Below are 25,417 nucleotides of genomic sequence, written 5' to 3' on the forward strand. Positions count from 1 at the left end.
CCAGAATTTCCCAACATTTCGGCCATTTGGCCTCCATATTGAGTTTTTTCTGAGCTTTCGCTTCCATTGGTGACAACCATCTTGGGGTTTTATTTTCTAACAAGTCCTTATATCTTATCCAGACATTAAACAATGCTTTTCTAACCTGAAACTGTTCTTAACCTGAAGCACCACTTTAGCTAATGGGGCCTCCTGCTGCCGCCGCGCCGCCAGAGCCCGATTTCTGTTCTTATCTGTTCTTATCCTGAAGCAAAGTTCTTAACCTGAAGCACTATTTCTGGGTTAGCAGTGTGTAATCTGAAGCGTATGTAACCTGAAGCGTATGTAACCTGAGGTACCTCTGTACAAGCACAATGCAGGGCTTACCTCCTGACTGAGCAATTCATAGAACTGTAGAATTGGAAGAGACCCCCAAAGTCATTCAGTCAAACCCGCTACGTGCGAGGTGATCAACTGCACTCCCTTTTGCAATTTATGGTCAGATTGGCCACATCTTCACAGAACGAGAGTTGCACCAGCTCCATGCCAGTGTGCGGGGTGTGCTGAGTTCAGAGATTCCCAGCTACTGTCATGTCCAGCTTCCCACTTCATTCCCCAGGGAGGGAGAAAGGAGAGCTCAATGCTTTAAACTACTATAGATCTGGAATGAGCAGAAACTGTGTATAACAGCTACTGCTTACTGGGGACTGTTGCTAAATAAATAAATAAATAAAATAAAATAAGTGGCGTGAGCTAGCTGCACATTAGCAAGGCCAAGGGGGGGGGGGTCTTGTTGTGAAGTGAGGCTGGTCCAATTATCTAGCTTTGAAGATAGCATGGAAAAGAACTTGTATAAGGGCCACTTCATATGTTACATTTTCTACTGCTAGGAAGATGCACACACATTTACAGCAGCACAAATATGTCCCCTGGGAACTTCTGAAAGTTTTGCTGACCATAAGAAGTTACTCTGCTAGTGTGTAGGAGAGTCTAGCCCACTCCAGGATTGGAATAATTTTTTGGAAAACAACTTGGCAACAGAATATAGCCATCCATCAATACAAATTTTATATAAACATAATACCCAAGGACCGCTGATGGTTTACTGAAGACTAGCTTTTTACCTCCAGGACAACCAATTGCATCAAGCAAACAGCTTAGTCTTTGAGCCACTCTCCTTAGTCTGTGCTCCACTTAAGGTTTTCCTACCCAACATCAAATCCTGTGTGTATGACTCAACAGATTTTATCAACAAGCTGATGACCATTAATGGTGAACAGGGAAAAAGATATTTTGGAAACCTTTGAAGTGAGATCTTTATAGAGCAGCACTCTTGCCTTGGAAGCAACGGAGAACAGTCTTTAAAACAGTCAGGAGAATGTACGATGTTTCATCTTATCATTGGCAGAAAATGGAAACACTTCTATTCAGTGCTATTTTTCTAGAAAAAGCGGTGCTGGAACTCACCATGAACGCCTCCCTTGTTCTCTTACAATGGCAATGGCGCCCACCTGAGAGGTGCAGGAACTGGGCTCTGGTGAATTCTGACTGAAAGAAAAGCCCCGCTTCTATTCTTTATAAACAAGCTTGAAATGAGACATATTAGTTTTCCTGCTAATCTACACCAGCTTTTGCCAACCTGGTGCCCTCTAGATGTTTTGCCCTATGACTTCCATCAGCCTCAATCCACACCAAGTTTCCTCAATTCTCTGGTGGCAATACAGGTGATATATAAACATATTTATTTTGTGGCAAGGAAAGAAAGCAGTTCTGGTAGCTTTCAGAGACTTCCCTCTCCAGTATTGAGCTGGCCTTTTTTTAAAAAAAGATAATAATGAAGGAATGGTGACACGAGAAATATGAATTAGCATGACATTTTGGTATAAAAATAAGCCCTCCCATGGTGTATAAATCCATTGATAGTTCTCACTCCCTCAGAATACAAGGGAAAATTTGACCTTCTGTAACAGGCTTCCTCAACCTCGGCCCTCCAGATGTTTTTTGGCCTACAACTCCCATGATCCCTAGCTAGCAGGACCAGTGGTCAGGGATGATGGGAACTGTAGTCTCAAAACATGTGGCGGGTCGAGGTTGAGGAAACCTGTTCTATAATTTACCTTATGGAGAAATCTGATGCCTTAGGAAGACCTCTTCCAACTTAAGATGAAATCCTCTGGAGTTACAGAATTGTTTAGTCTCCAAGGAATACTGGTTGCATTTCTCTATAACTGGTGCCATTAGCTATGGTCAGTGAAATTAGCTACTGCACTCAGCCTGAGCACTCCAGCTTTGCTCCTTCCTGTGGGAAACAAACCATGGAGCAACTGACTGGGCATCAGGGCCCAGGAGACGGAGTGAAGCAGCCCACCTTGGTGGCAGAATCTCATGGGCCAGTGCCCCCTGCCATTGGGATTGTATGGCGGTGGCTTCTGGCGAGATGTCACCGGAAGCGGCCGCCATGTGACTCAAGTAAGTGAGGCTTTGGCGGGGGGGGGGCACCTTTCCATTTCACCTGAGGTGGCAAAATTGGACGGGCAGCTCCTGCTTAGCATTGCATCCAGACTAGCTAGGGCTTGTGGTTTTTCTCCTGAAGAAGCTGTGGTCAGGAAGCCAAGGCTCATTGGGAGAAACCAACCAAGAAAACCAAGTTGTTTCCCTTAGGGAGGGGAGGGGAGGGGAGGGGAGGGGAGCGCTCCATCTGCATGCGCCAGCTAAATTACCTAACAATGGTTAATAGCTCATATTATGTCTGTACCATTGTGTATAACATCAGGGTATCATGGCCATGAATTCCTCACTTGTCCCCTGTCGCCTGCTGGCTTCTGCCTGCAGAGCCTGGCATTAAGCCAGAGTTCTCCTGTTCAGACATAATCGGGAACTCTGGCTTATTGGTTTATGAAGTTGTGAACAAGCCTGTCCAACATTATTTAGAGATGAATTTAATTCTTTCCAACACAGCAAGGCCAGATCAACCAACTAGGTGACAGGCAAAAGCTAATGACTAAAGAAGTCACAAAGAGGGAGCTAACATGGTGCTTAAATGACAGAAGTGGAAACTACACCTATTGTCCTTTTGATAACAAGAAGATGCAGGAGCAGCAGATGAGAGTTACTCATTCATCTCAATAGGAGTTAAAACTAAAAACCAGAAAAATGTTGGAAAGCCAGTAGCTAAGATGAGAGTTTCAACTTGGGCTGTTAAAAAAAAAAAGTATTACAGAAATCTAAACTGCACCTGAGCAACAGTCCAGAAGACCATGGAGAAAGAGTGTTCCCTCATCCCAATGAAATAAGGACAAAAGTACAAACATGCTCTTTATTCTCACAAAAGAATATATACAGAAAAATATATTTAAATTTAGGAAAGCAAAAGGCAAGTCTTTTCCTCCATAATATCCTACAATTTGCAGACAACTAGAACTCAGGGTTGTTGGCACTTCTTGAGTGCTGCATGGATAGCCTTGTACTTCTGTTGCAACTCTTCAAGCTTTGAAGCTGGAAAAGTAAAACACTGGCTAGTTATGGTAGTGACTACAAAAGGCACCGGGGTCCTGAAGTCATTGGCTTTTTTCCCTTTCCCTTTTGAGCCAGACAGCCTCTCGCTTCTTGTTGTTCCTCTGCTGCTATGGAAACTGCTAGGCTATGCTGAGAAGGGGCATAAAGGAACTGACTGACCCAACTGCTGGATGCCACTACCTGGCCAGTACACTGTTCACCTGAGCCTTCTTCCTTGTAGCTCTAAAGGTAGATTTTTAGCTCCCCCAAAATGCAAACTTCCTGAAAGAGTTAGATCTTTTTTCACAGGATTAGACTAGAATGGAAGGAACGTGAGCTCAGAAAGTATCCCAGTCACAAATCACATCTCCACACTGTGACCTCTCCTTGGATTTAAGCAGCAATGGAGTTTCTCTATTAGCACTGCAGCTGGGAGCCATTCCAACCTGCAGGAGAAGACTGGAATGCTATATAGGCAAGGCTCTGTGCCAAGGGCAGCAGGGACAACCAAGCATTAAGAACTTGTTGGATCCACTTCATGGTTCCTAGAGAGCTTGAGTTTCTGCATTTTATTCTGTTTTTACTGTGTACACCTCTTCAGTGGCTTTATGCTGTGAAGCAGTCTATATATCTATATAATAGTAATAATGATATGCACCAATAAACCATCTCCTCTTGGGCACAGTACTCACACAGTGTGGCTTTGGCATCGCCGCTCCAAAAACTCTTCCCCTGCTCCTTCTGTTTCACGGTGTTCGCGATGCACTCTGAAGTTTCTTTAACCTGGAGCAAAGCCTGCAACTCCTGGAGGTCGGAGCATTGATGAAACCAAAGAGCCTGATCAGCTGCATCATCTCACTAGCCTGGTGTCCTAATAACCAGTAACAGTCTAATATTGTGTTTCAGATTCCAGGATTTCAGGTGAGTTGGGGTGGAGGAAAGACCTGCCCCAACATCATCTAACCAGCCTTCTAACTCACATACTCATCTAGGGTTAATTTCACGCAGAAAGCAGTCCATTACGTGAGCCCCTACCTGCAGGCTGAAGTGGTACAACTTAGACACAGGTCTAAGACTCCAGACCTAGGAAAGGTACAAAAGCCCTGGGGAAACAGCGGGGTGATTGCTAGGAAACGAATTGTGACATGCTTTAGCTATTTGTATTATTACTACCCCACTCCATTTCTCTAAATATCGGAGCCATTGGGCATCATTTGAGAACTAAAAACTGCTTCCCTATATTATGGGCACCTGACTGCTCACCCTTGAGCTCCTTCCTTGCCACCCGCCGCCCACCTCCAGTCTCACCTGCACACAGAGTTGCAGGCCAAGGTGGACCTCTTGGACAAGGGGGCCAAGGCAGCTCAGCACAGGAGCCGGGCGCTCACAATGCTGCTGCAGCTGGCGCTCATACACCTGGCTGAAGGCCACAAGCAGCTGGCTGAAATCGGAAGCCATCAGTCTGAGGGTCTGCAGAGCTGTGGCCTGGACAGAGGACGCATCTGCACCAGCCGGATCCCCATGCAGGAAGGAACACTGGAAAGGCAGAGGTTTGTGACGGTTAGAGGAAGCTGGGGCAACACAGTCAGATGGGTAGGGTGCAAATAATATTATGCCCCACCTTCCTTCACTGCAGGGCAAAAAACCCAGCACTGTTAAGCCTTTCCCAAAAAGAGCCTTAGTCCAGATGCGAGTGCAAGGACCAAGGGAAACACAGGGGGTAGGATGAGAAGGGGACGGCAACTCTCCTGCCTTCTTTATGGTCATTGTTCCATATGCAGGCTCAGCACTTAGTGAGCATATCCTTAGCAAAATCTAAATAATCAGAGAATTTCAGACTATAAGGCCAGTCTCCCACCATCCCACCATGAACCATCAGAACATAGGGGGCCACGGACAGCACTGATGCACCTTACAGCTGGGCCAGCTGTTCCAGGTGACTGGGTGAGCAGCAACCCCTTCTTCACTCAACCCTGCTCCCTGGAAGACACCCAGACCAGTCTGCAGGCTTCTTACCTCTTTCCTGAGATCTTGTAGAGCTGCCACCACCTCTTCCAGCTCCTTCGATGCCTCTAGCAGGGTTTCCTCATGAGAAGTCACAGACAGAAGGGACCTTGATAGACACAGGAAGGGAGGTTGGGCATCACAACTCCCTGATTCCACCACTGGTGTCCAAAGGGGAGATATGGCAATAGGGAATGAAGGAGATGGGGGGATCCATGAGGCCTGGGAGTTCATCTCATGGGGGCTCCATCCCCACTTCAGGCTTATACAGTGGTGCCCCGCAAGACGAATGCCTCGCAAGACGAAAAACTCGCTAGACGAAAGGGTTTTGCGGTTTTTGAGCTGCTTCACAAGACGAATTTCCCTATGGGCTTGCGTTTTTTGCAAGTTTGTTTCCTTTTTCTTAACACCGTTAATACAGTTGCGACTCGACTTCGAGGAGCAACTCATAGAACGCGGTGTAGTAGCCTTTTTTGAGGTTTTTGGTGATTTTTGAAGCTTTTCCAAAACTTTCCCGACACCGTGCTTCGCAAGACGAAAAATTCGCTAGACGAAAAAACTCGCGGAACGAATTAATTTTGTCTTGCGAGGCACCACTGTACTAACCAAGTGTTTCTCTGGTTTGGCCTCTAGTCTCATTCTAGCTTTAGAAACACAGTGTAAGAACTTGTGGGCTCTTTTCCGCATGTAGGCATTGGCACAGAAACCGAGCAGCTCACCTTTCCTGCAGCACATCTTCTCTCAACAGGAGGCCCTTGATGTCCGAAGGCCAGGGATGGCACTCTGGGTTCAGCACACTCTGCAGGTAAGGGCTGGTGAAAACCTGCTTGATAAATGCCTCATTCTTCCTACCTATCTCTTGGAAAGATTCCACTGCGCTGGAAGAGGAAGGGGAGGGGTAAGAACTACAGACAGGTGACAATGGCAGCACATCCCAGCTTATCAGGCATCAATCAGGCTGGTCTATTCCTAGCTCTGCTTAGGTGAACAGTGGAGCAAAGAAATCAAGAAAGCTGTGGTTTAACCATATTATTGGAAGGATATGCTGCTTTGGTATAATAAAAGGAAGAACAGGCTCAGAGCTCCATCTTGGTACCTGGACCTCCCATGAATTCTGGAGGAGGCTAGGAGAGGCTGAATGGCACAAACCACAGCCAGTGCTTAGCTCAAAATAGGGCAGCTTCGTGATACTGAGGCAGGAAGGGGGAGGCACGAGCACAGGAAACAAAGCGTGTTAGACCCTAAAACTGGCTCACAACACATTTTAGGGGAACCTGATCCAGCTTCTTCAGAGGAACTGCTTAAAAGTTTACAAACAATCGGAAGCAACCTGTTCAGTGCTGGCATCTGAGCTCTGCTTTAGGCCACAAAATCTTCCTCCCCTAGAGCTAATAATTTGCGAAATAATCTTACCACACCACTCAAGACATCAAATCCTTACCTTCATCTATTCTCCTCCTACCCTATGGTGCCATATAAAGCAGGTCACTTCCCCCTGCAGCCCTATTCAGCTCAAAATTGATTCCTGTGCACTGTGGAGTGGTCTCTTTGTCTCCCTTGCTTATGAAGCCTGACGAAAGGCATCCCTGGGTGTTTACAGCCAAGCACTAGAAATGCTTCTAGTCCTCCTGGTTACAGGGAAAGACTGGTAGAAGTGTGGTGTGCTGAAGGCCTTAGGAATCAGGGAGAGGGGCTGTTGCTGGGTTGCCAGTATGTAGGATATGTCCAGGATTCTCACCATAGTCCCCCAGCTCTTGTCCATCTACAACTCTGCCTCAAATATTTAATTCCTCATTCTCTGGTCCACTATTTAAACAAAACAAAATACCCACAGCAGTTGGAACTTTGACCACAAAATATCCAGGACTAACTTGCCAAGGACACACTTGTGATGTGCTGATTTAATCCAAGTTTCAGAATCTGCTGGCATCTAATCAGGCACAGAACTCTATACCCTTTGCCAACTAATTCAATCCTGCTCAGCAAGACTGACAGTAAAGCTAAATACCCCACAAAGGCTATCAATCCAATAGATCCCGCTAGCATAACAGTTATCAGATTCATCAGGCAAGGGAGATTCCAATCCTCTTTGTGCTTGAAAAACCTCTCTCACCTGAGTGCTTGAGCAGGAATCACAGCCACTAGTTGTTCCAGGAAGTGGAGCTGCTCCTGCGCAGAGACCTTTCCCTGTAAAAAGACAACACACAAACACATAGGTCTCCAGTTATTGGGGGTGGGGTGGCAGAATTAACGACGACAAAAACTGCAATTGATACAACACAAAAAGTAGGGGTCATTTGGGCTGTGTTAACAGGAACAGGGATGCGGGTGGTGCTGTGGTCTAAACCACTGAGCCTCTTGGGCTTGCTGATCAGAAGGCCGGCGGTTTGAATCCCCGCGACAGGGTGAGCTCCCGTTGCTCAGTCCCTGCTCATGCGAACCTAGCAGTTCAAAAGCACGCCAAAAAGTGCAAGTAGATAAATAGGTACTGCTCCAGCGGGAAGGTAAATGGGGTTTCTGTGCGCTGCTCTGGTTCGCCAGAGGCGGCTTAGTCATGCTGGCCACACGACCTGGAAGCTGTACGCTGCCTCCCTCGGCCAGTAAGGCAAGATGAGCACTGCAACCCCAGAATCGTCTGTGACTGGACTTAACTGTCAGGGGACCTTTACCTTTAACAGGAAGATGGTTTTTGAGAAAGGAAGTAGGAGTACCCATCTATTGCAGCATGGCATTCAGCATAGGTGCTACAAGGAGGAAAGAACTTGGAGACTAGCCCTGCTGGGTCAGGCAGAGGGTCTGCGTGGAATGGACTCCCTCGGAAGGTGGTGGGCTCTCTTTCACGGGAGGTTGGCTGGCCATCTGTCATGGATGCTTTAGTTGAGATTCCTGCATTGCAGGGCGTTGGACTAGAGCAGGGGTCACCAACCTTTTCCAGCCGTGGGCTGGTCCACCATCCCTCAGACCATGTAGTGGGCTGGATTATATTTTGGGGGAAAATAATGAATGAATTCCTATGCCCCACAAATAACCCAGAGATGCATTTTAAATAAAAGGACACATTCTACTCATGTAAAAACACACTGATTCCCAGACCGTCTGCGGGGTGGATTGAGAAGGCGATTGGGCGACACCCGGCCCACGGGCCTTAGGTTGCCTATCCCTGGACTAGAGGACCCTTGGAGTCTCATCCAGCTCTACCATCTTATTATTCTACTCCAGCATTGCACCAAACTGTTGCCTGTTAGAGGCCTCCAGAGGCTGCCATGGGCAGGGCACCCCCACAACCATGTGTTCCCCATGTTCAGCAACTTGTATACAGAGGGTCACTGAAAACAAGACACATTTCAAAGGCTCTAGGAAAGGAAAGCCAGGAGGAAAGGATGAAGTGGATATGTTATCCCCTTAGTCTTTTTTCATACTGGAACTTGAACTTTCAAAAGTAGTTTAAAATGATTTCAGGAAGGGGAACAACTGGTCACCACATTCAGTGCAAGCAAATCAAGCTGCAGGAGTCTCAAAATTAGGGGGCAGCAGTTTAAAATTTAAAAAGGGGAGGGGATCCTGAGGGAACAGTTAAGAAATGGAATAAGATGTCTATGAAGAGACAGTCTCATTTTGCAGAAATTCCCCCAGTGCTTACCTCAATGAGATCCAAGTCATTGGCTCGACAGAGCATCAGGTGATATCCCAAGTTTGCCATTGCTGTCAGGACAGAAGAAGTTCTAGGTAAATAGCTTGAGCCACTCATATGAATGTCTTTCCCCTAGATTTAAATATGGTCTGGAGCGCCTGTTTTATTTTTTATAAAAACCATCAACTTCCCTAGCAGTAATATGCTCCAGAGTCCCATCCACAATGCAGCTTATGAAGCACTTTTGGCACCCTGAAGCCCCCTTGCACAGGTCAGACCATTGGCCAATCTAACATGGCATTCCTACTCTGGTTTTCCTGGTTTCAGATTGAGACACATCTGGAGCTAATGGGAGATACCAGAGACTGAAGTCTCCAAGAATCATTCCTGCAACTGCTTCACTACAGAGAGAGCCAGTGTGGTGTAGTGGCTAAGAGCGGTAGTCTCGTAATCTGGGGAACCGGGTTCGTGTCTCCGCTCCTCCACATGCAGCTGCTGGGTGACCTTGGGCCAGTCATACTTCTTTGAAGTCTCTCAGCCCCACTCACCTCACAGAGTGTTTGTTGTGGGGGAGGAAGGGAAAGGAGAATGTTAGCCGCTTTGAGACTCCTTAAAGGGAGTGAAAGGCGGGATATCAAATCCAAACTCCTCCTCCTCCTCCTACAGAGTCTACATTCAAACCCCATTTCAGCATGCTTGCAGGACTATGCTAGTTGATCCATGAATCCTTTGTTTCCTGTGGAGAAAATGATGGTTCTCCTTTGGCTCACTGTTCTGAGGTTCATGCTATAGGCAACAGGGGCAGAAGCATCTGTTCAATCAGAGAGGAAGCAGGTGGTGCTGGTGGTGGATTTTAGAGCAGCAGGAGACGGTTAAGAGACCTGGATGCTCCCCACATCTGTGGGTTCACTTCCCCATAGTCTATCACCAGAACTCATTTTATCTCCCTGTTAGGCTCAGATACCAGAAATGAACCTGGTGGAAATAAAAGTGGGAAGGGCAGAGGTCAATGATGGGGCTGAATCTTCCACCATGTCATGAAGTTTGAGACTAGGAGAGAAAAGGCAGTCTCTGAAAGGAGGCCCAAGCATTTCTAGATGATATGAAAGCTCAGCTTTCAGCCTTGCAGCAGCTGATCTGCTATGCATTTGCAGTGGGCTGCAGGCTTGCCCACAAGTATTGATTTGATGGTGCTGAGTGGCAGTGAAATAGTATTTTTAATATATATATATATATATATATATATATATATATATATATATACACATAAAAGGACAAGGGAACTATCATCCTTCCATCGTTTTGCTTTATATTTGCTTACTTTGGTGTGAGTGAGTGAGTGAAAAAGAGAGAGAGAAGGTAGGCTGATTTAGAAATCTGGAAGGGAGAGAGCAACTGAAATCACTTCACACAAATTTCTAATTTGTACATCTTCCTAAGCAGAAGTGCATATTAGTTGTCAGGTTAGTGCATTCTGATTTACAGCTAAAGACGTAGAATGTCTCAGTCCCCAGCATCTCCAGGCAAAGCTGGCAATTTTCACAGTCTGAAACTCTGGGGAGTCACAGCCAGTCAGTGAAGACAATACTAATCTAGATGAATTAAAGAATCAACTCAGTACCAGGCCATTTCCTCTGTCCTACCTAGAAGGTATGTGTCAGGGGTTCAGGAGCAGAGGCAAGGGCAAGGGAGGAAACAGAGAGCGAGGGGGAGGAGTCCGAAGAAAAGATGAGTGATGATGACGACCCGAGATCTCCGAGTCTTTCCAGTGAATCAGAAGATTCACAGAAAGGAGCGCCAGTGGCCAGAGCAAGGGGGGAGCCTAGGGGGACACCCCAGGAAGAAGGGTCCAGAGGGGGTTCAGAGGGCAGCAGTTGGAAATCGGGGCCAGCATCCCCAACAGAGCGCAGTGGAGAGGAAGGGCGCCAGGTATCGAGCTCCGGCAGCTCGCCGCAGGGGGGAGGGCATGAGTCAGGAGTGGCCACACCTCCATCGGGGAGCGAAGAAACGGTCAAGCGGAAAGTGGAAGGTTGGGCGTGCGCGCCAAGTTCAAATGCACAGGAAAGTGGCGCAGTAAGCAGCCCGGAAAGGGAGCCAGGTCCTAAAGCCCGACGCAAGGAGACAGAAGGGTCCGGGGGGTCAGCGTCAGAAGAGTCCAGGAAGGAAGAGACCACGGGGGGCAGAGGGACCCAGAGAAGAACGGTCAGGCGGAAAAGGTGGAGTAAGGCTAGGGTATTAAGTTGGTGTACAGGAGGCGGGGACTCAGACGGAGCTTCGCCGGTCTAGCTTATAAGACGTAGAGCTGCACGCGGCAGCTTGGAAATGGAAACTGTAACTCAATAAAGACTTTTATAAAGTGAACGCTGGCTAGCGTGATCCTCTGTGAGCTAGGATCTGGGAGCAGCTCTGACAGTATGTTTAACTGGTACATAAAACACAGCATTAAGCAAGACCTTCCTTTTGCTTGTTAAGAGTTCTGGGGGGTGTACTGTTCCAAGACTCACAACCCCCCAGCTTAAGAAATCCTCCTCCTAGCCTTGTAATCCAATGAGAAGACTAGATGGAATCCAGTTCTAGTCAGATATATCTAGCCATCTGTAAATAAAGTTAGTTCTACATTCCATTACACTCTAGTGTGACCAAAAACAGAGCTCAGGAGGAGGTTGTGCTTCTCATCTCTGTCTGCAATACAGACAGTGGCTGGCTTGAGTTTCAGTTGTTTCCATGGAGTTCTATGGGACAAGCTAAACAAGTGGGAATCCAGGATAGAAGTGACAGAAGAGCTGTGCTGCCTCGCCCCCATCTGTGGTCATCAGGAGCAGGTTTCGTTTCCATTTCTATAGCTGTCGCAAATGCTATCACTTTATTCCCCTTGCAGAGGAGTAAATATTAGCCATGCATTTAGATGGGGCAAATAACAGGTTGGAATAACATCTGCCAATCACACCCAACATTGCTTGACCTTGACCTTAGTGTGCAACAATTTTTGCTGGCACAACAGGACATGCTGCTCAGTGCTACTGTGAATAAAACCCAAGGAGATTATAGGCAGCTAGACTGGTGACTGGGGGTGGCTGCCAAGACCACATAACACTGGTCTTGAAAGACCTACATTGGGGGCTCCCAGTACATTTCCGAGCACAATTCAAAGTGTTGGTGCTGACCTTTAAAGCCCCAAACAGCCTCGGCCCAGTATACTTGAAGGAGCGTCTCCACCGCCATCGTTCTGCCCGGACGCTGAGGTCCAGCACCAAGGGCCTTCTGGCGGTTCCCTCATTGCGAGAAGCAAAGCTATAGGGAACCAGGCAGAGGGCCTTCTCAGTAGTGGCGCCCACCCTGTGGAACGCCCTCCCATCAGATGTCAAAGAGATAAACAACTACCTGACATTTAGAAGACATCTGAAGGGAAGTTTTTAACGCGTGACATTTTAATGTATTTTTAATCTTTGTTGAAAGCCGCCCAGAGTGGCTGGGGAAACTCAGCCAGATGGGCGGGGTGCAAATAATAAATAATAATAATTATTATTATAGGCAAATACAATTTGTGCCTGCATACAAAGCACAGTGATGCACTGCAACTCCCCCTCACCTCTTCCCCCATCAGGCTCCCTGTAACCTGCAGGTCCTCTGAACACACACATGCCCACACACAAAGGCAAACACATTTCAATACGGTTCCAACAAATCCCTTTGACTGACAATTATTACATGCTTCTCCTTCCAACAAAAGCACAATATGTACCTTTTATCTTCAAATCCGACTGCGATTCTCCAAGAGATGACAACTGCTTTCGGTGGGCTGGAGACACACTGCAAGGAAGAACAAAACAAAGTGAGGGCCACAGTCTTGCTGCAACATTGTTGATGAGCTGCAGAAGGGACACATATCTGCTCCAAATTTGGATTCAGTGATACATCTGCAGTTGATCCCGAGAAGCCAGACAAATTACTCCAGCCCTCTACTAATAACAAATTAATTCTAATTATTGAGAGATGGGCAGTTAAAAACTACTACTACTACTGACTAAGATTGAGAAAGCAAAAAGTACAGAACTATATAGAAAAGAGGAGATTCTGACTAAACCCAAGGAAGAACTTTCTGGCTGTAAGAGCTGTGACAGTGGAAGAGGCTTCCTCAGAAGGTGGTGGCCTCTCCTTCCTTAGAGGGTTTAAAGCAGAGGTTAGATGGCAATCGGTCAGGAATGTTTTAGTTAAGATTCCTGCATTGCAGAGGGTTAGACTAGATGGCCCTCAAGGGACCCTTCCAACTCTACAATTCTCTGATTCTAAGATTCTTTCAGAATCAGATCAGTACTGACAGAGGCGATAATGATGATTTTCTAAAGTGCCTTCATAACAAAAAAAAACTGTATGTAAGCGTGTCCCTGCTCGCAATTTGATGGGGGGCTGGTGGATAATCATAATGACAGGGAAAGTAGAATGGTACACAGTATGGGAAAAAGTGTCAACAGCAAAGGGACAAGAGCAACTACACAAAATTCCCAGGTTGCTCAGAGATCCATTTCCCTAGAAAAGCGAGCTGTTACTGTGCTGCACAGCAGCTTGTGGCTGGTAAGCTGTTGCTTGGCAAGTATAGTATATAGCAGTGTTTCCCAATCTTTTTTGGGCAAAGGCACACTTGTTTCATGAAAAAAATCTCGAGGCACACCACCATTACAGCCCCGTGACGTCAGCGCGCAACGTCACGCCGGGAGGGACGCACGAAAGTGTAAGTTTCAATTTTTTTCCTTCCCCCTTGCCTTCCTTCTGTGCCAACCGCCAAAAAGCCAGGAATCGCGTGACCGCCGGCGGAGGGGGGGAGGGCGAGCGGAGGCAGCGGCGAGCCCCGTTCCGCCCCATCCCGTGCAAGGAGCGCAAACAGGTGTGAGAAGGGGGTCAAACCTGCGGGTCGGCGCCGGGGAACCTCCAAGCTTTGGGGGTGGGGGGGGGATGAGGCAGCAAAGCGAGGCAGGAAGGAGAGCGCGGCTTGGCGAAGTACTCGGCGGTGAAGGCCAGCAGGTCCGGCGGCCGGTGCCGCAGCACCTCCACCGTGTAGGCCTGCAGCAGCTCAGTCAGACCCGGCGGGATCTCGATGCTCATCTTGTAGCCGAGGCGCGCGGGAGACTCAACGGACGGGCCCGGGAGAGAGAGAGAGAGACACGACGGAGAGAGAGCGGGAGTCCCTGCTCGCCGTCGCTACAACTACTGTGGCGGTTGGTCGTGGTTGCCGCCGCCGCCGCCCAACTCTATCTATCTCTCCCCCTCAGCTTTCTACGCGGGCCTGGAGCCGGAGGTGGGGGGTGGCCGCCGCCGCTTTCTCCGCCTCCACGTCCTGCCTCCTCCTCCTCGAACCCTCCGTCAGCCCTGAGGGAACTGCCGCGCTTGCGCCGCCGCTCTCTGACACGCGAGAAAGAGAAAGGAACGGAGCGGCGGGGTAGTCGGGGGAAGGAGGAGCCGGAACGGAAGCGCGAGGCGAGCTGCGCATGCCCAGCAGGAAGCGGCGGAGAGCGCCACAGAGAGAGAGAGAGAAGCAAGGGAGGGCGGGGAGTGGGCGGGAACACGCTTCATGCGTCACAATAACGGACAAGAGGCGCTTGAGGGATAGATTAGGACCTAATTTGACTTTTACAAAAAAAAAAAATCTTTCGAATTTTTTAATTTTTCCCACGGCACACCAGGCAACATCTCACGGCACACTAGTGTGCCGCGGAACAGTGGTTGAAAAACACTGGTATATAGCATATAGTATATGTCATGGACTGGCTGGAAGCAGAGGAGTGGTGGGGGGCACCAGCTTGGGAACCCCCAGGGGAAGAAGGCTCAGAGCCAGGGGACTGGTGGTGGGATGACAATGAGGGGTCAACGGGAGAGGAGGGAGAAGACTTGGAGGAGGTGTCAGGAGCTGAAGAGGCAATACGGTTTAGTGAGCAGGAAGAGGCTGTGGCAGAGAGCAGGTCAAGAAGCAAAGCGGAGGCAGGCTGCTGAAGAAGCCAGGGGGTCTGCCCCTCCTGCTGTGACCAGCTCTCCTCCCCCTGGTCTCCCAGAACACAAAGAGGAAGGAAGAGGCAAAGCAAAGAGACAAGATGGAGGAGGTTCAGGTTGCTGGGGGAGGAGGCAGAGAGCAGTGGGAAGGCAAAGATCTTCAGTCCTCGCAACTGCCTCATTGGGGCAGGACCTACTGGGAAGAGTGGCTCTGATCACTAGGCCTGAGCTGTTTTAGTTTCTTTGAATAAAGAGTTGACTATGAACACCAGGTGTTTTATTGCTGACCTGCTCCTGACAGTTGACAGTACAGAATGGTATAGTATAGTGCATTAAAACTCACTCAAGTCACGGTATTATCACAATCACAGTACTATCACGATTCTGTTAACTTATGCTAAACACCGTTTTGTAGTAGAAATAGAGAACATTGTATATTTTAAAGCAAAAATAAAGGGTGTACCTGTAACCATGTACATGTCTGTCCTCCACCTATAAGAGGTCTTAAAAAACAAGAACGACTGACCAGTCATCAGCCCCAGTGAGCCCAGCCAGTGCCAAACCTGTTCAGGGCTGCCCTCACTATCTGCTGCTCTCTGTGTGGTCATTTTGGGGGTACTGGGCTGTCAGACCTTGGACTTTGGCCTAGCTGCAAAAGTGGTCTTAGATAAGTAAATGAAGAACAAAAGCTGTGTTTGCTTCAAGCTACAGATTCCCATTAGGAGCCAAGCATTGCTCAGGGAAGCTGTCCTGGCACAAGGTTTCTCATAGGGTGTGGCAGGAGGAGGGGCCACCAGGTGGCACGTTGGAAGATGGCCGACAATAACATCTCTCTGACCCGTACGAGGTACTAAGGGGCTGCTATGGGAAGTATGCAGCCTTCCTAATCCCCCCAGGATGCGGGGAGACACTGTCCTGCCAGCGGTGTTCACAATGCACCCCCTGAAACGAGTGATGGGGGTGCCAAACACTTGGCACAGGCCCTTGGTGAAGTCAGATCTTCCTGACGCCGATTCCAATCAGCCCGTGCTGGTTGCTTCAGCTTGGAATTGTAACTGGAAACATACGTTTGGAAATGAAGCTGAAAGCACATACATCAAGTAAAGCTCGACTGATAAGACTGCTGATTAATGGATCTCTGCGACCAGGAGTGACGGACGGATAAGTAAATCTTCTGATGAATTACCATAAGGAGACTGTATGTTTGGAACGAAGGGGGGGGGGTGGAGGAAAAAACTCTTTTTTTCTCTGCATGATGTGACATTAATAACCCTTCACCCCAGATAGAAACAAGATCGCCGCGTTTTTATGAATCACAGGCAGGATTTTAAGAACTATGTGGGATGAGTATAACAGGAAAGAAGACTGGAGAACGGTGAGAAAAGAGGAAAAATTTTATGACACAGTTAAAAAATGGCGTCTCGCCAAGACAGGTTTGCCGGAGGAAGAAGGACTGGGGGAGGAGAATCAGGATTGTTCGAATGAAAAGGAATGCTGGAATGTAAGTTTGACCTGACAGAACCCCCAGACTCATTTGATTTATTTGGTAAGCCTGAGAAAAAATAAAGGACAGATCAGAGATTAATTTTGTTTATGGAAGCGTTGTACAGAGGCTGTCCCTGATCGATATGATTTTTGGAAGAGTACAAAATCCACATAGAATGCCAGCTTTCAACCTGCTTGTGAAAATCATCAGAGATCGCAAAGAAAGGAATTTATGATAACAACAAGAGGAGAAAGGAAGTAATAAAGGACTATCCGGATCAAACTGGACAGAACTGTCTAATTAAAGCAGTAAGATAAGTGATGCTGTTTTGGACTCGAGCTGAGCTTGGGTACCCCCCACAAAATTTAAAATCTGGCTGTATAATTTGGAATTAATGTGATATGGATAATGCAATGTGATTGGCCTGTTAATAAAAATTGTTTTTAAAAAAAAAATGGTGTGTCAGGAGAGGATGCAAAGTGTGATGGGTAGGTTCAAGGACAATCAAAGAAGCATTTAAATATTTCAGTGTAGTATAGAATCAAAATATTTGTTTTATATTTTCTGAATGCCCTGTGGTCATATAATAAAGTAGTTGTGTTCTATAATATAAATCAACTAGTGCTAGGAGTTGTTTCTTTTTGTTTGCCAATGCATTTCTTATCAATGACAAATTTAGTGTGGTGCAAGCAAATTTTTATTCTGAAAGTGTGGCCCAGAGAAAATGTTTGAGAATCATTTGTCTAGAAGTAGGAAGAGAGTGGCAAATACTAAAGAAATAAGGATTGAACGGTGATGGCTGTCACCTGCCACAAATCCATTCCAGTATGTCCAGGCGATGCGGGGAGGGAGTGCATAGCAACTTCTGTATGTCTTTAGCCTCTGACAGGTAGACACCATCTAGTGCAGGGCAGCCCAGTTCCTGTATGAGGGCAAGAACAAACAGGGACAGGTACAGGTACGCTCCACTCACAATCTGCAACACCCTACAATTCTTTTTAAGCAGTGCACAGTGCTCATTTCCCCACCTTCATATGCACTCACTGAAGAAACTATTTTAAACTCCAAGTGATAATACTCAGCAAACATACAGGATTGCAAGAGTTCAAGAATCTTGTGCATGTTACCAAAGTCAGTCTTGTATCAACCAAGAGGAGGCAGGAGGTCTTGTTTGCCAGAATATACTACTAATACTACTACTAATACTACTACTACTAATTTATTATTTCTACCCCACCCATCTGTCTGGGCTTCCCCAGCCACTCTGGGCGGCTTCCAACCAAATATTAAAATGCAGTAATGCATCAAACAAGTTCCCAGACATAAGATGATGTCAGGAAACTCAGCACCAAATTCCTCAGCCCAAGATCTGCCCGCACCGAATTCGAGGCCTTTGCTGGCATGGCTTACACGTGTCCTGCTATGCTCACGAGACGGTTACCCTCTCGTTTTGCAGCCAGCCGGGCTTCTTTGTGTCTCCCAGACCCCTGCGCTGAGGGCCGGTCCCTGGGCGCTGCTCAGCCTCTTCGCAGAAACACTAATCTGGCTCTGAGGGTCTTAATGCGTCCCACGAGGCCCATCCCCGCCCTTAGGAGGGAGGCTCCGCTTGGCGAGGCCTCTGCCCCGAGGACGCGCCCGGAATACCTTCAAGCGCCCGAAAAGCGCAGCAGCAGCAGCAGCAGCCACCGCCATTTTCCCGCCGAGCACAAGGCGCCGCCTCCGCTCCGCTCCTATTCGCCGCGGACCGAGGCGCCTCGAAGCTGATTGGAAGCAAGGCAAGGGCGGGGGGAGGAGGCGGGGCGGACGAGTCAGGGGAATCATAACTTTCTGAGCTGTACCAAGCCGGGGACGGGGGGGGGGGGAGGCTGGAAATGGGTTTGCCCCTCCGGAACGCCTTATGCCCCCCACACCCGCACCTCACAAACACTGAAGTTTTGTGTTGTTGTTTCCGTCGTGTTGTATGTTCTCTCATTGTTCGTTGTGGTTTTTTATGGTTCAGTTTTGAAATTCATACACATACCCTCCCCCACCAGGGAAAAGTAGACGTCGGCTGGACCCTTGTGGCTTCCCTGCTAGTTTTTATTATGAGTTTATTCACACTCCGCCTTTTCGCTCGCAGGGACTCACTCGAGGCGGCTCACAGATCATATAAGAACAGCTCAAAACGGAGAAAGCAACAGCACGATACAAGCAAACGTCGGTGGAATTTAAATAGATTTGAAATCTGCATGTTTTCAATCGGTCCTGTCTATTAAAAACATGCAAGCAATTTCAAGAAAAGCCGTGTTCCTCCCGGAGAGGGGGCTCCAAACTCGCAGGAGGGAGAAGAAACTGGCATTCGTGTGGCAGACGTGGCCCAAGGCGAGCTTGAGTCTCGCAGCCTCCAGCAGGAATCATTCTTTCTCTTGTAAAGAAAACCTGCCCTTTCCCCCTAATGGGGTATCCAAGAGCCCATATAGAGTCCTAACTTAGGCTCCCTATTGATAGGAGAAAATAGCAGAGGCCAACCAGAGAAGTTTGAGAAGCAAAGCAGCTCGTAAGCCTGATCTTTACACGCTGGAGGGAGGAGGAACCAGAATAATGGCATGCAAGGTCTTATATAGACTTTTGAAATTGCCCCCCAGAAACATCATACCTACATCACAGAAAAGGCAGTCTAAAACAGATACTTGAATGTTGTTTTTCTCCTCTCGTTGTTTTATCCCTGTCTGGCAGGTTACTTGATTGGCTACCCTGCTTACTTGATTGGATTGCCTGGGAATCCTGGCCAGTCTTTTGTAATGATAAATACTTAGTTCCTGGCCAGGTCACAGGCTATCACCCTATTGTAGCAGGAACCCCCCCCCCAATCATTCAGTTTGTACAAACTTCACACACACTCACACACTACATACGCTACGCTTCTGTTATAAATTCATAGAAAAGCAACCATACATCGGATTTGCACTGATCCACTTTTATTTTACTCCATGAAGGAAGGACTACAAAATGGAGAAGGTTTGATACAGGCCACCATAATCCTTGAACATACCAGTACATACACAGGAGCCCTGCCCAGTTGCTATGCCAACCCTGATGGTCTCAGACAGAAGACCATCAACAACACAACGGACTGCATACACGAGTGGATTCAACATGGACTATAACAAAAGAACAGTGATTGGATTCCCCCTCAGGGGGCAGGAAACTGCGACTACCTTTTGCCTTCTGAAAATGACTTATGGGGAGGGGGAGAAGGGAACCAGCCAGGTGACAAGACACTCAGGTTACCACCACAACTCCTCCCTCAACCCCTGCTTTCTGTGATGTATTCATGATGTTTCTGGGGGTGGGCTTGATCTACAGGGTGGGAATTTCAAAAGTTTTAATAAAGTCTTGCCCACCGTTTTTCTGTGTCTTTCCTCTCTCCTGTAAGTGAGGGGAACACCCTGTTGCAACAGTTCAATAAAGGCCAAGCCTACAGGCTGCTGTTTTGCTCCAAGTTATCCTGGTTGGTGTCTTTGTTTTTGTCCAAGGGAGCCCTCGGATTTTTCCAGTAACACTATTAATATCTTAAATGTGTTCTTAAGACAGGATTTGTGAGGAAAGAGACAATGGGGAGGTTTCCCACTTTGACCTTGCAGAGAAATCATTTGCTCAGTTTGGGAATCAAAATGGTTTCAGGTCGGTCTTCCTGTGCTTGGTTGGTATACTTATCAACATTACCATATATCTAAGACCTCAAAATTCCTATCACACAGCCTCCAGCAGGAATCATTCTTGAAGGGACAGTGAAGGTCCCGACTTAATCCCACACACATATTTGGGGTTTTGTTTTTAACCACCCAAGACCAGGGTTCAAACTCAGCCATGAATCTCTCTGGCTGACCCTTGGGCAAGTCACAGTCTCTCAGCCTAGCCCAGGCATAGGCAAACTCTGTCCTCCAGATGTTTTTGGCCTACAACTCCCATGATCCCTAGCTAACAGGACCAGTGGTCAGGGATGATGGAAATTGTAGTCCCAAAACATCTGGAGGTCCGAGTTTGCCTATGCCTGGCCTAGCCTGCCTCACAGGGTTATGAGGATAAACGGGGAGGGAAGAGAACCAGGCATGCCACCTTGAGCTGCCAGCCTTCTTGGAAGGTGATTGCACAGCGTTGGTTTCCCAAAACAGCATGGAAAGGCAGGAGTTACTCAAAGGTCATTGGCCAACGTGCCAAGGCTTTTTCGGTTCTGAATCTGGAGCTCAATCCTTTCCTTTCCCCCCAGTCATATCTGAACTGACTAGCCACCACTGGCTCAACAACCTTCCCCATGTTAAAGATGTAAGTTTTAATGCGCATAAAATGCAATGTTTATATGCACTGTATTTAAAATGCAAAGCAGAAAAGTTTGTATTTGGCGCAGCTGGTTTCACTCTGGCAAATGAGGCAAAAGAGGTTGGATGTTTGTTTCAGCCTTTAGGCTAATTGGTGACTCATCCTGGAAACTGAGCTACAATCTCTCGCAGCAGGAAGCTGAAACCTGAGATGGTGAACAAGTAAGTTCCTTAGGATCTCTCTCTGGGAGCAGAGCAAGGAAAGTATTGAAGTGAGTTAAGGACTTAAGGAAAATGGGACCGCATTGCTAGCTTGTTTAAAAGCAAAATGTTACTTTGTATCTTGTAACATTTATTAGTAACCACTTTAAGACTGCGAACCTCAAAATCTGGGATCCCCTTGAAAATGGTGCTAAAGTTTTGCAACTGTTTTGCAGAAAAAATCTTGTGTTTTGCAGCACGTCACAAATTGATACATCAAACTGGGGTTTGTAGTTAACACCTGAAACCCCAATGTCGTCTGATTCACCTCAAACTGGCACCAAAGTTTGGCAAAGGTTTTGCAGCGAAAACCCTGTGTTTTGAAGCCCCACAAACAGAGCAATAGACCCTCAAACCTGGGGGTCATGGGGTCAACCCAAAAGCCAGTGTTGTCTGATTCACTCCAAACCGCCACCAAAGTCTGGCAAAAGTTTTGCAGAAAGCACATCAAGGAATATTTGAAGTCACCATTCCAAGTTAATGCTAAAATTGTGCTATTGTTTTTAACCTTATTGTACTGAACCCCCCACATTTTTTACACCCCAAAAAGTGGGTTACTGCCTTTCTCAATATGGGGTGGGGCCTTACTAGACTTGCCCTCCTTCCCCTTTGTTTTTCAATGCATGTATGCATGTATCAGACTTGTGCACAACTGCTAAACAGCAAGACAACTATCTGTCTTGTAAGTTCACATTCTGGGTAATACCCCCTTCCATTTTTTTATTGTATGGTACGTTTATAAGTTTGAAACATACACATGTAGAAGAGTCCCCAAAGAGCCTATGAGGATTGCCTTCTGAGTAGTCAAACACAGGTATTTCATTTTAACATGTCAAGACATATCTCTGTCCCTTTGGGAACCAGAACTTACAAGTTAATAGTTTCAAATATGGAGTTGTTTCTTTAAAGTCGTTTTTGAGATTTTTAAAAAACAAAAAAGTACAATTTTTTACAGTTCTAATTCCAGTGCCAACATTTTCCAATTGTTCTGCTGTTTTTTGTAGTGCCTATGTTTGGCAACCATATCACACATATAACCCTAGAATTGTGATCTACTCTGGGTGCGGCCTTTCTGGTCTCTTCAAATACAGTGTTGTCCAGTTGCCTCCAAAGCTTTTTTTTATTATTATTGCATCCATGCAAATTCCCATCATCTCTCCTTGATTTTTTTCTTAAAATGTGCTTTCATATAGGATAAAATGTTGGATTCAACTTGATGATGCAAATATAGATGGTAATGGTTTTACTGTAACTTTAAAAAATATTTCAAGAAGTAGAAAAGATACAGAAAAATTGTGCATACATCATTGTGAACAAGCATCAGATGTGAATATCCATATACACATACATGGGTCAATATTTGAAAGACGTACATTCAGCAGAAGCATAATGTGTGATAGTGAATAAAAACAAAATTGTTTGGGGAATGTGTGAGCTTTATGTCCACAGGTCTGAATAAAAATATACACATCTGTATATTAATGTATGGTAATAATGTATTTTTCCTTTCTTTTCATTCTCGCTTTTTATTACTTTTTTCCTTCTCACTCTTTTTATAAATGAAATAAAATATTAATAAAAAAGAAAAAGACTCTGGTACTGCGCGCGCACACCAATATTACATTCCCCGTTTATGCGTTATTTTTCATTCTCTTTTGGCCTTATTATACCTTTGAGAGGCCTCAAATGGCCACCAGTGGCCGGTTTGGTTAATGTAATGCCTGCCAGTCACCAGCAGGGGGCGCCCCAAGCTCATTTGTGTCCAGTTTGACAGCATCCTCCCAGTTCCTGCTCCAACCGGACACATGGAAAGCCTCCACAGAGCCTTGGGATTCTGTCTCATGTGTGTAAGAGGAGCATCAGTGAGCTGGTGTGAGCATGTCTCCTCCTGAGAATGAAAAGCATGATTTTCAGAAGAAGAGACTGTGTGAGGCCAGGAGGAGGACAGTGGGGCAGATTTGAATCAGACGCTCCTGCCCCCCTTCTGATGCCACTGCCCAAATCTGGTAGGAGTTTTTTGGTGGGAACAGCAGCTCCTGGACCAGGTTTTGAGCATCAAGAAATACAAGTATAGTAGCTTGCTTGCTGCTCACACGCCTGCTCATGTCAGCATGAATGGTGTGAAGGAAATGGAACGTCTGCAGGTGCAGCTTCTCCCTGAACTGTTCTGCAGTTAAAAAAGGGAGAAACTCTGAACTTTCCAAATGCGATTCTGCATGGCAGCTGTGCTCAAGGCATTAAAGTCCAGTTGTGCAGAACCAGTGAATGTTCTCATATATTAAACTCAGTGTGGCTCTTTAATTCATCGGCAATCTGAATATAACACTTCAATTGACCAAAGTGCTGGTTTGCTTGTTATTTAAATTTCTACTCCACCTTTCCTTTAAAACAATATACCAGAAGGCAATTTAAAATCTATAAAGTATGACTGAGATTGCAGACTGAGATTCTCAGAGGAGAGGCAAGATCCACCACTTTCTACACTCTACAGTGAATAAACAGCAACACATTTGTCAGTAATATAAATAAGTATATTAGCTGAGCTAACTCATATTCTCTAGGTTGATTTTCTTTTGTAAGTTGGTTGCCACCTGGTTAGGAAAGAAGTCTGTACTGCTCCTGTGCCTTTAACTGAAATTTTATTAAAATTACTAACTGACATTTCTCACAGTATGGTGAGTAGTATTCTTATCTCTGTTCTGTAAAGTCTCCTGCTGATTTCTGCAGATCAAACATTTGGCAACCCTACACCTCAGTGTGTTTGGTTAGGACCCTTCCCCTGACCACGTGCTGCTTTCTGCCATCTAGGCCACTTTGCTCCCTAATTTGGCTGCCTTCACCTCACATACTCCAGGCCCAGCTCTTGTTGCTGGGCAACCCATCAGATGTAGCCTGGCTCAAGCCAGTCTCCGCATGTGGCGATCTGAAAGGAAAGCAGACCTAGCAGACCTAGCTGGCCTAGTCGAGGGGAAGGGGGTAGTTTTCACCAATTGCAGGAGGGAGGAAATGAAAAGCCGAATAGCTTGGGAATGACTCTCCGTCTAGACGGACTGCTTGGCAGGGTCACCTGTGACTCAAAAGTGTCTGGATAAATAAAGAATGGCAGAGAATATTAATGGGGAGGGGGAAGGGAGGTCAGTGCCACTCAGAAACGCTTTGGCCGTTCCATGTAGAGTGAAAGGTTTTTAAAACCACATCTGGAGAAGCTTCTCTGCAAAATAACAACAGCACTGTGGCATCATTGCAGCTTTGCACAAACAACCCCCCCTGCCCACTGCAGCACAGGATGAGCTGGGTGCAGCACAAGGGAAGCGCTGCTGTAAAAGACCTCCTTTCATCTGGGCCTTTGTGTTACTGTTGCCGGGCAACAAGAGCTTGGCCTGCAGGATGTGAGATGGAGGTGGCCAAATTAGCCAGCATAGTTGCCTATGTGGCAGTGGAGGCGGGGGGGGGGGGAGAGAGATGGGAGTTTAAGGTGCAGGCTAACTGGCCCATGGTCAAAAAATACATTTAGATGGACTGTAGCTGTATGCTTTCCAACCTCTGTTCCTGTACTTTTAACAGGGAATTGCAGTGGAAATGTGGAAGGTAAATGGTTAATACAAGGAGGTGTGGGTGGCCCTGCACAATTAACCCTTCATAACATTAAGTTTCATGGCTCCCCTAAGCTCAGCAGTAGTGATTCTAATGCAGCCTCCTTGCTGACTTGAGTGCCCTGTTGCAGAGACAACACAGCTGTAGATGAATTACTTTGCTTGCCTGCTGGCCTAGATCAAGGTAGCTGAACCATCAAGCCAGGGGAAGCTAGCTTAGCAATTAAGCCTCAGGACTTGGGGCACAGAGCAACCTTAGGGTATGAGTCAGAGAGGCAGCATGGGGAGCTATGATGCTGGCCTGAACCAACATAGCCTGGCCAGGCGGAGGTCTGCTCAGCCTCTACATCCCTGGGGCTCCCAGGAGCAGAAAGGAGGAGCTGTCATTATTATTATTATTATTATTATTATTATTATTATTATTATTAATGATTTATACCCCCCATCTGGCTGGGTTTCCCCACCCTCTCTGGGTGGCTCCCAACCAAATATTAAAAATTAAACACTTCCCGAAACAGGGCTGCCTCTAGATGTCTTTTAAAAGTAACAGGTAGGTAGCCGTGTTGGTCTGCCGTAGTCGAAACAAAATAAAAAAATTCCTTCCCGTAGCACTTTAGAGACCAACTAAGTTTGTTATTGGTATGAGCTTTCGTGTACATGCACACTTCTATGAGGTGCTACTGGGAGG

At 46.8% G+C, this 25,417-nt stretch overlaps 1 protein-coding gene across 1 annotated transcript; it reads right to left on the reverse strand.

Annotated features, from left to right (window-relative positions):
• Positions 1-3,281: 3,281 nt before the first annotated feature.
• On the reverse strand, positions 3,282-18,313 carry HAUS7 (HAUS augmin like complex subunit 7). The gene is made up of 10 exons (XM_083482829.1): positions 18,222-18,313; positions 17,384-17,499; positions 12,852-12,919; positions 9,119-9,180; positions 7,592-7,665; positions 6,198-6,356; positions 5,491-5,587; positions 4,783-5,010; positions 4,167-4,278; positions 3,282-3,474 (listed from the first exon to the last, which is right to left on the reverse strand). The coding sequence occupies exons 1-10, from the start codon at positions 18,267-18,269 to the stop codon at positions 3,401-3,403; spliced, it is 1,038 nt and encodes a 345-aa protein (XP_083338955.1). The 5' UTR covers positions 18,270-18,313; the 3' UTR covers positions 3,282-3,400.
• Between the last annotated feature and the right edge of the window lie 7,104 nt (positions 18,314-25,417).

This window comes from Podarcis liolepis, assembly GCF_965112155.1.
Source record: "Podarcis liolepis genome assembly, chromosome: 17".
NCBI lineage: Eukaryota > Metazoa > Chordata > Lepidosauria > Squamata > Lacertidae > Podarcis > Podarcis liolepis.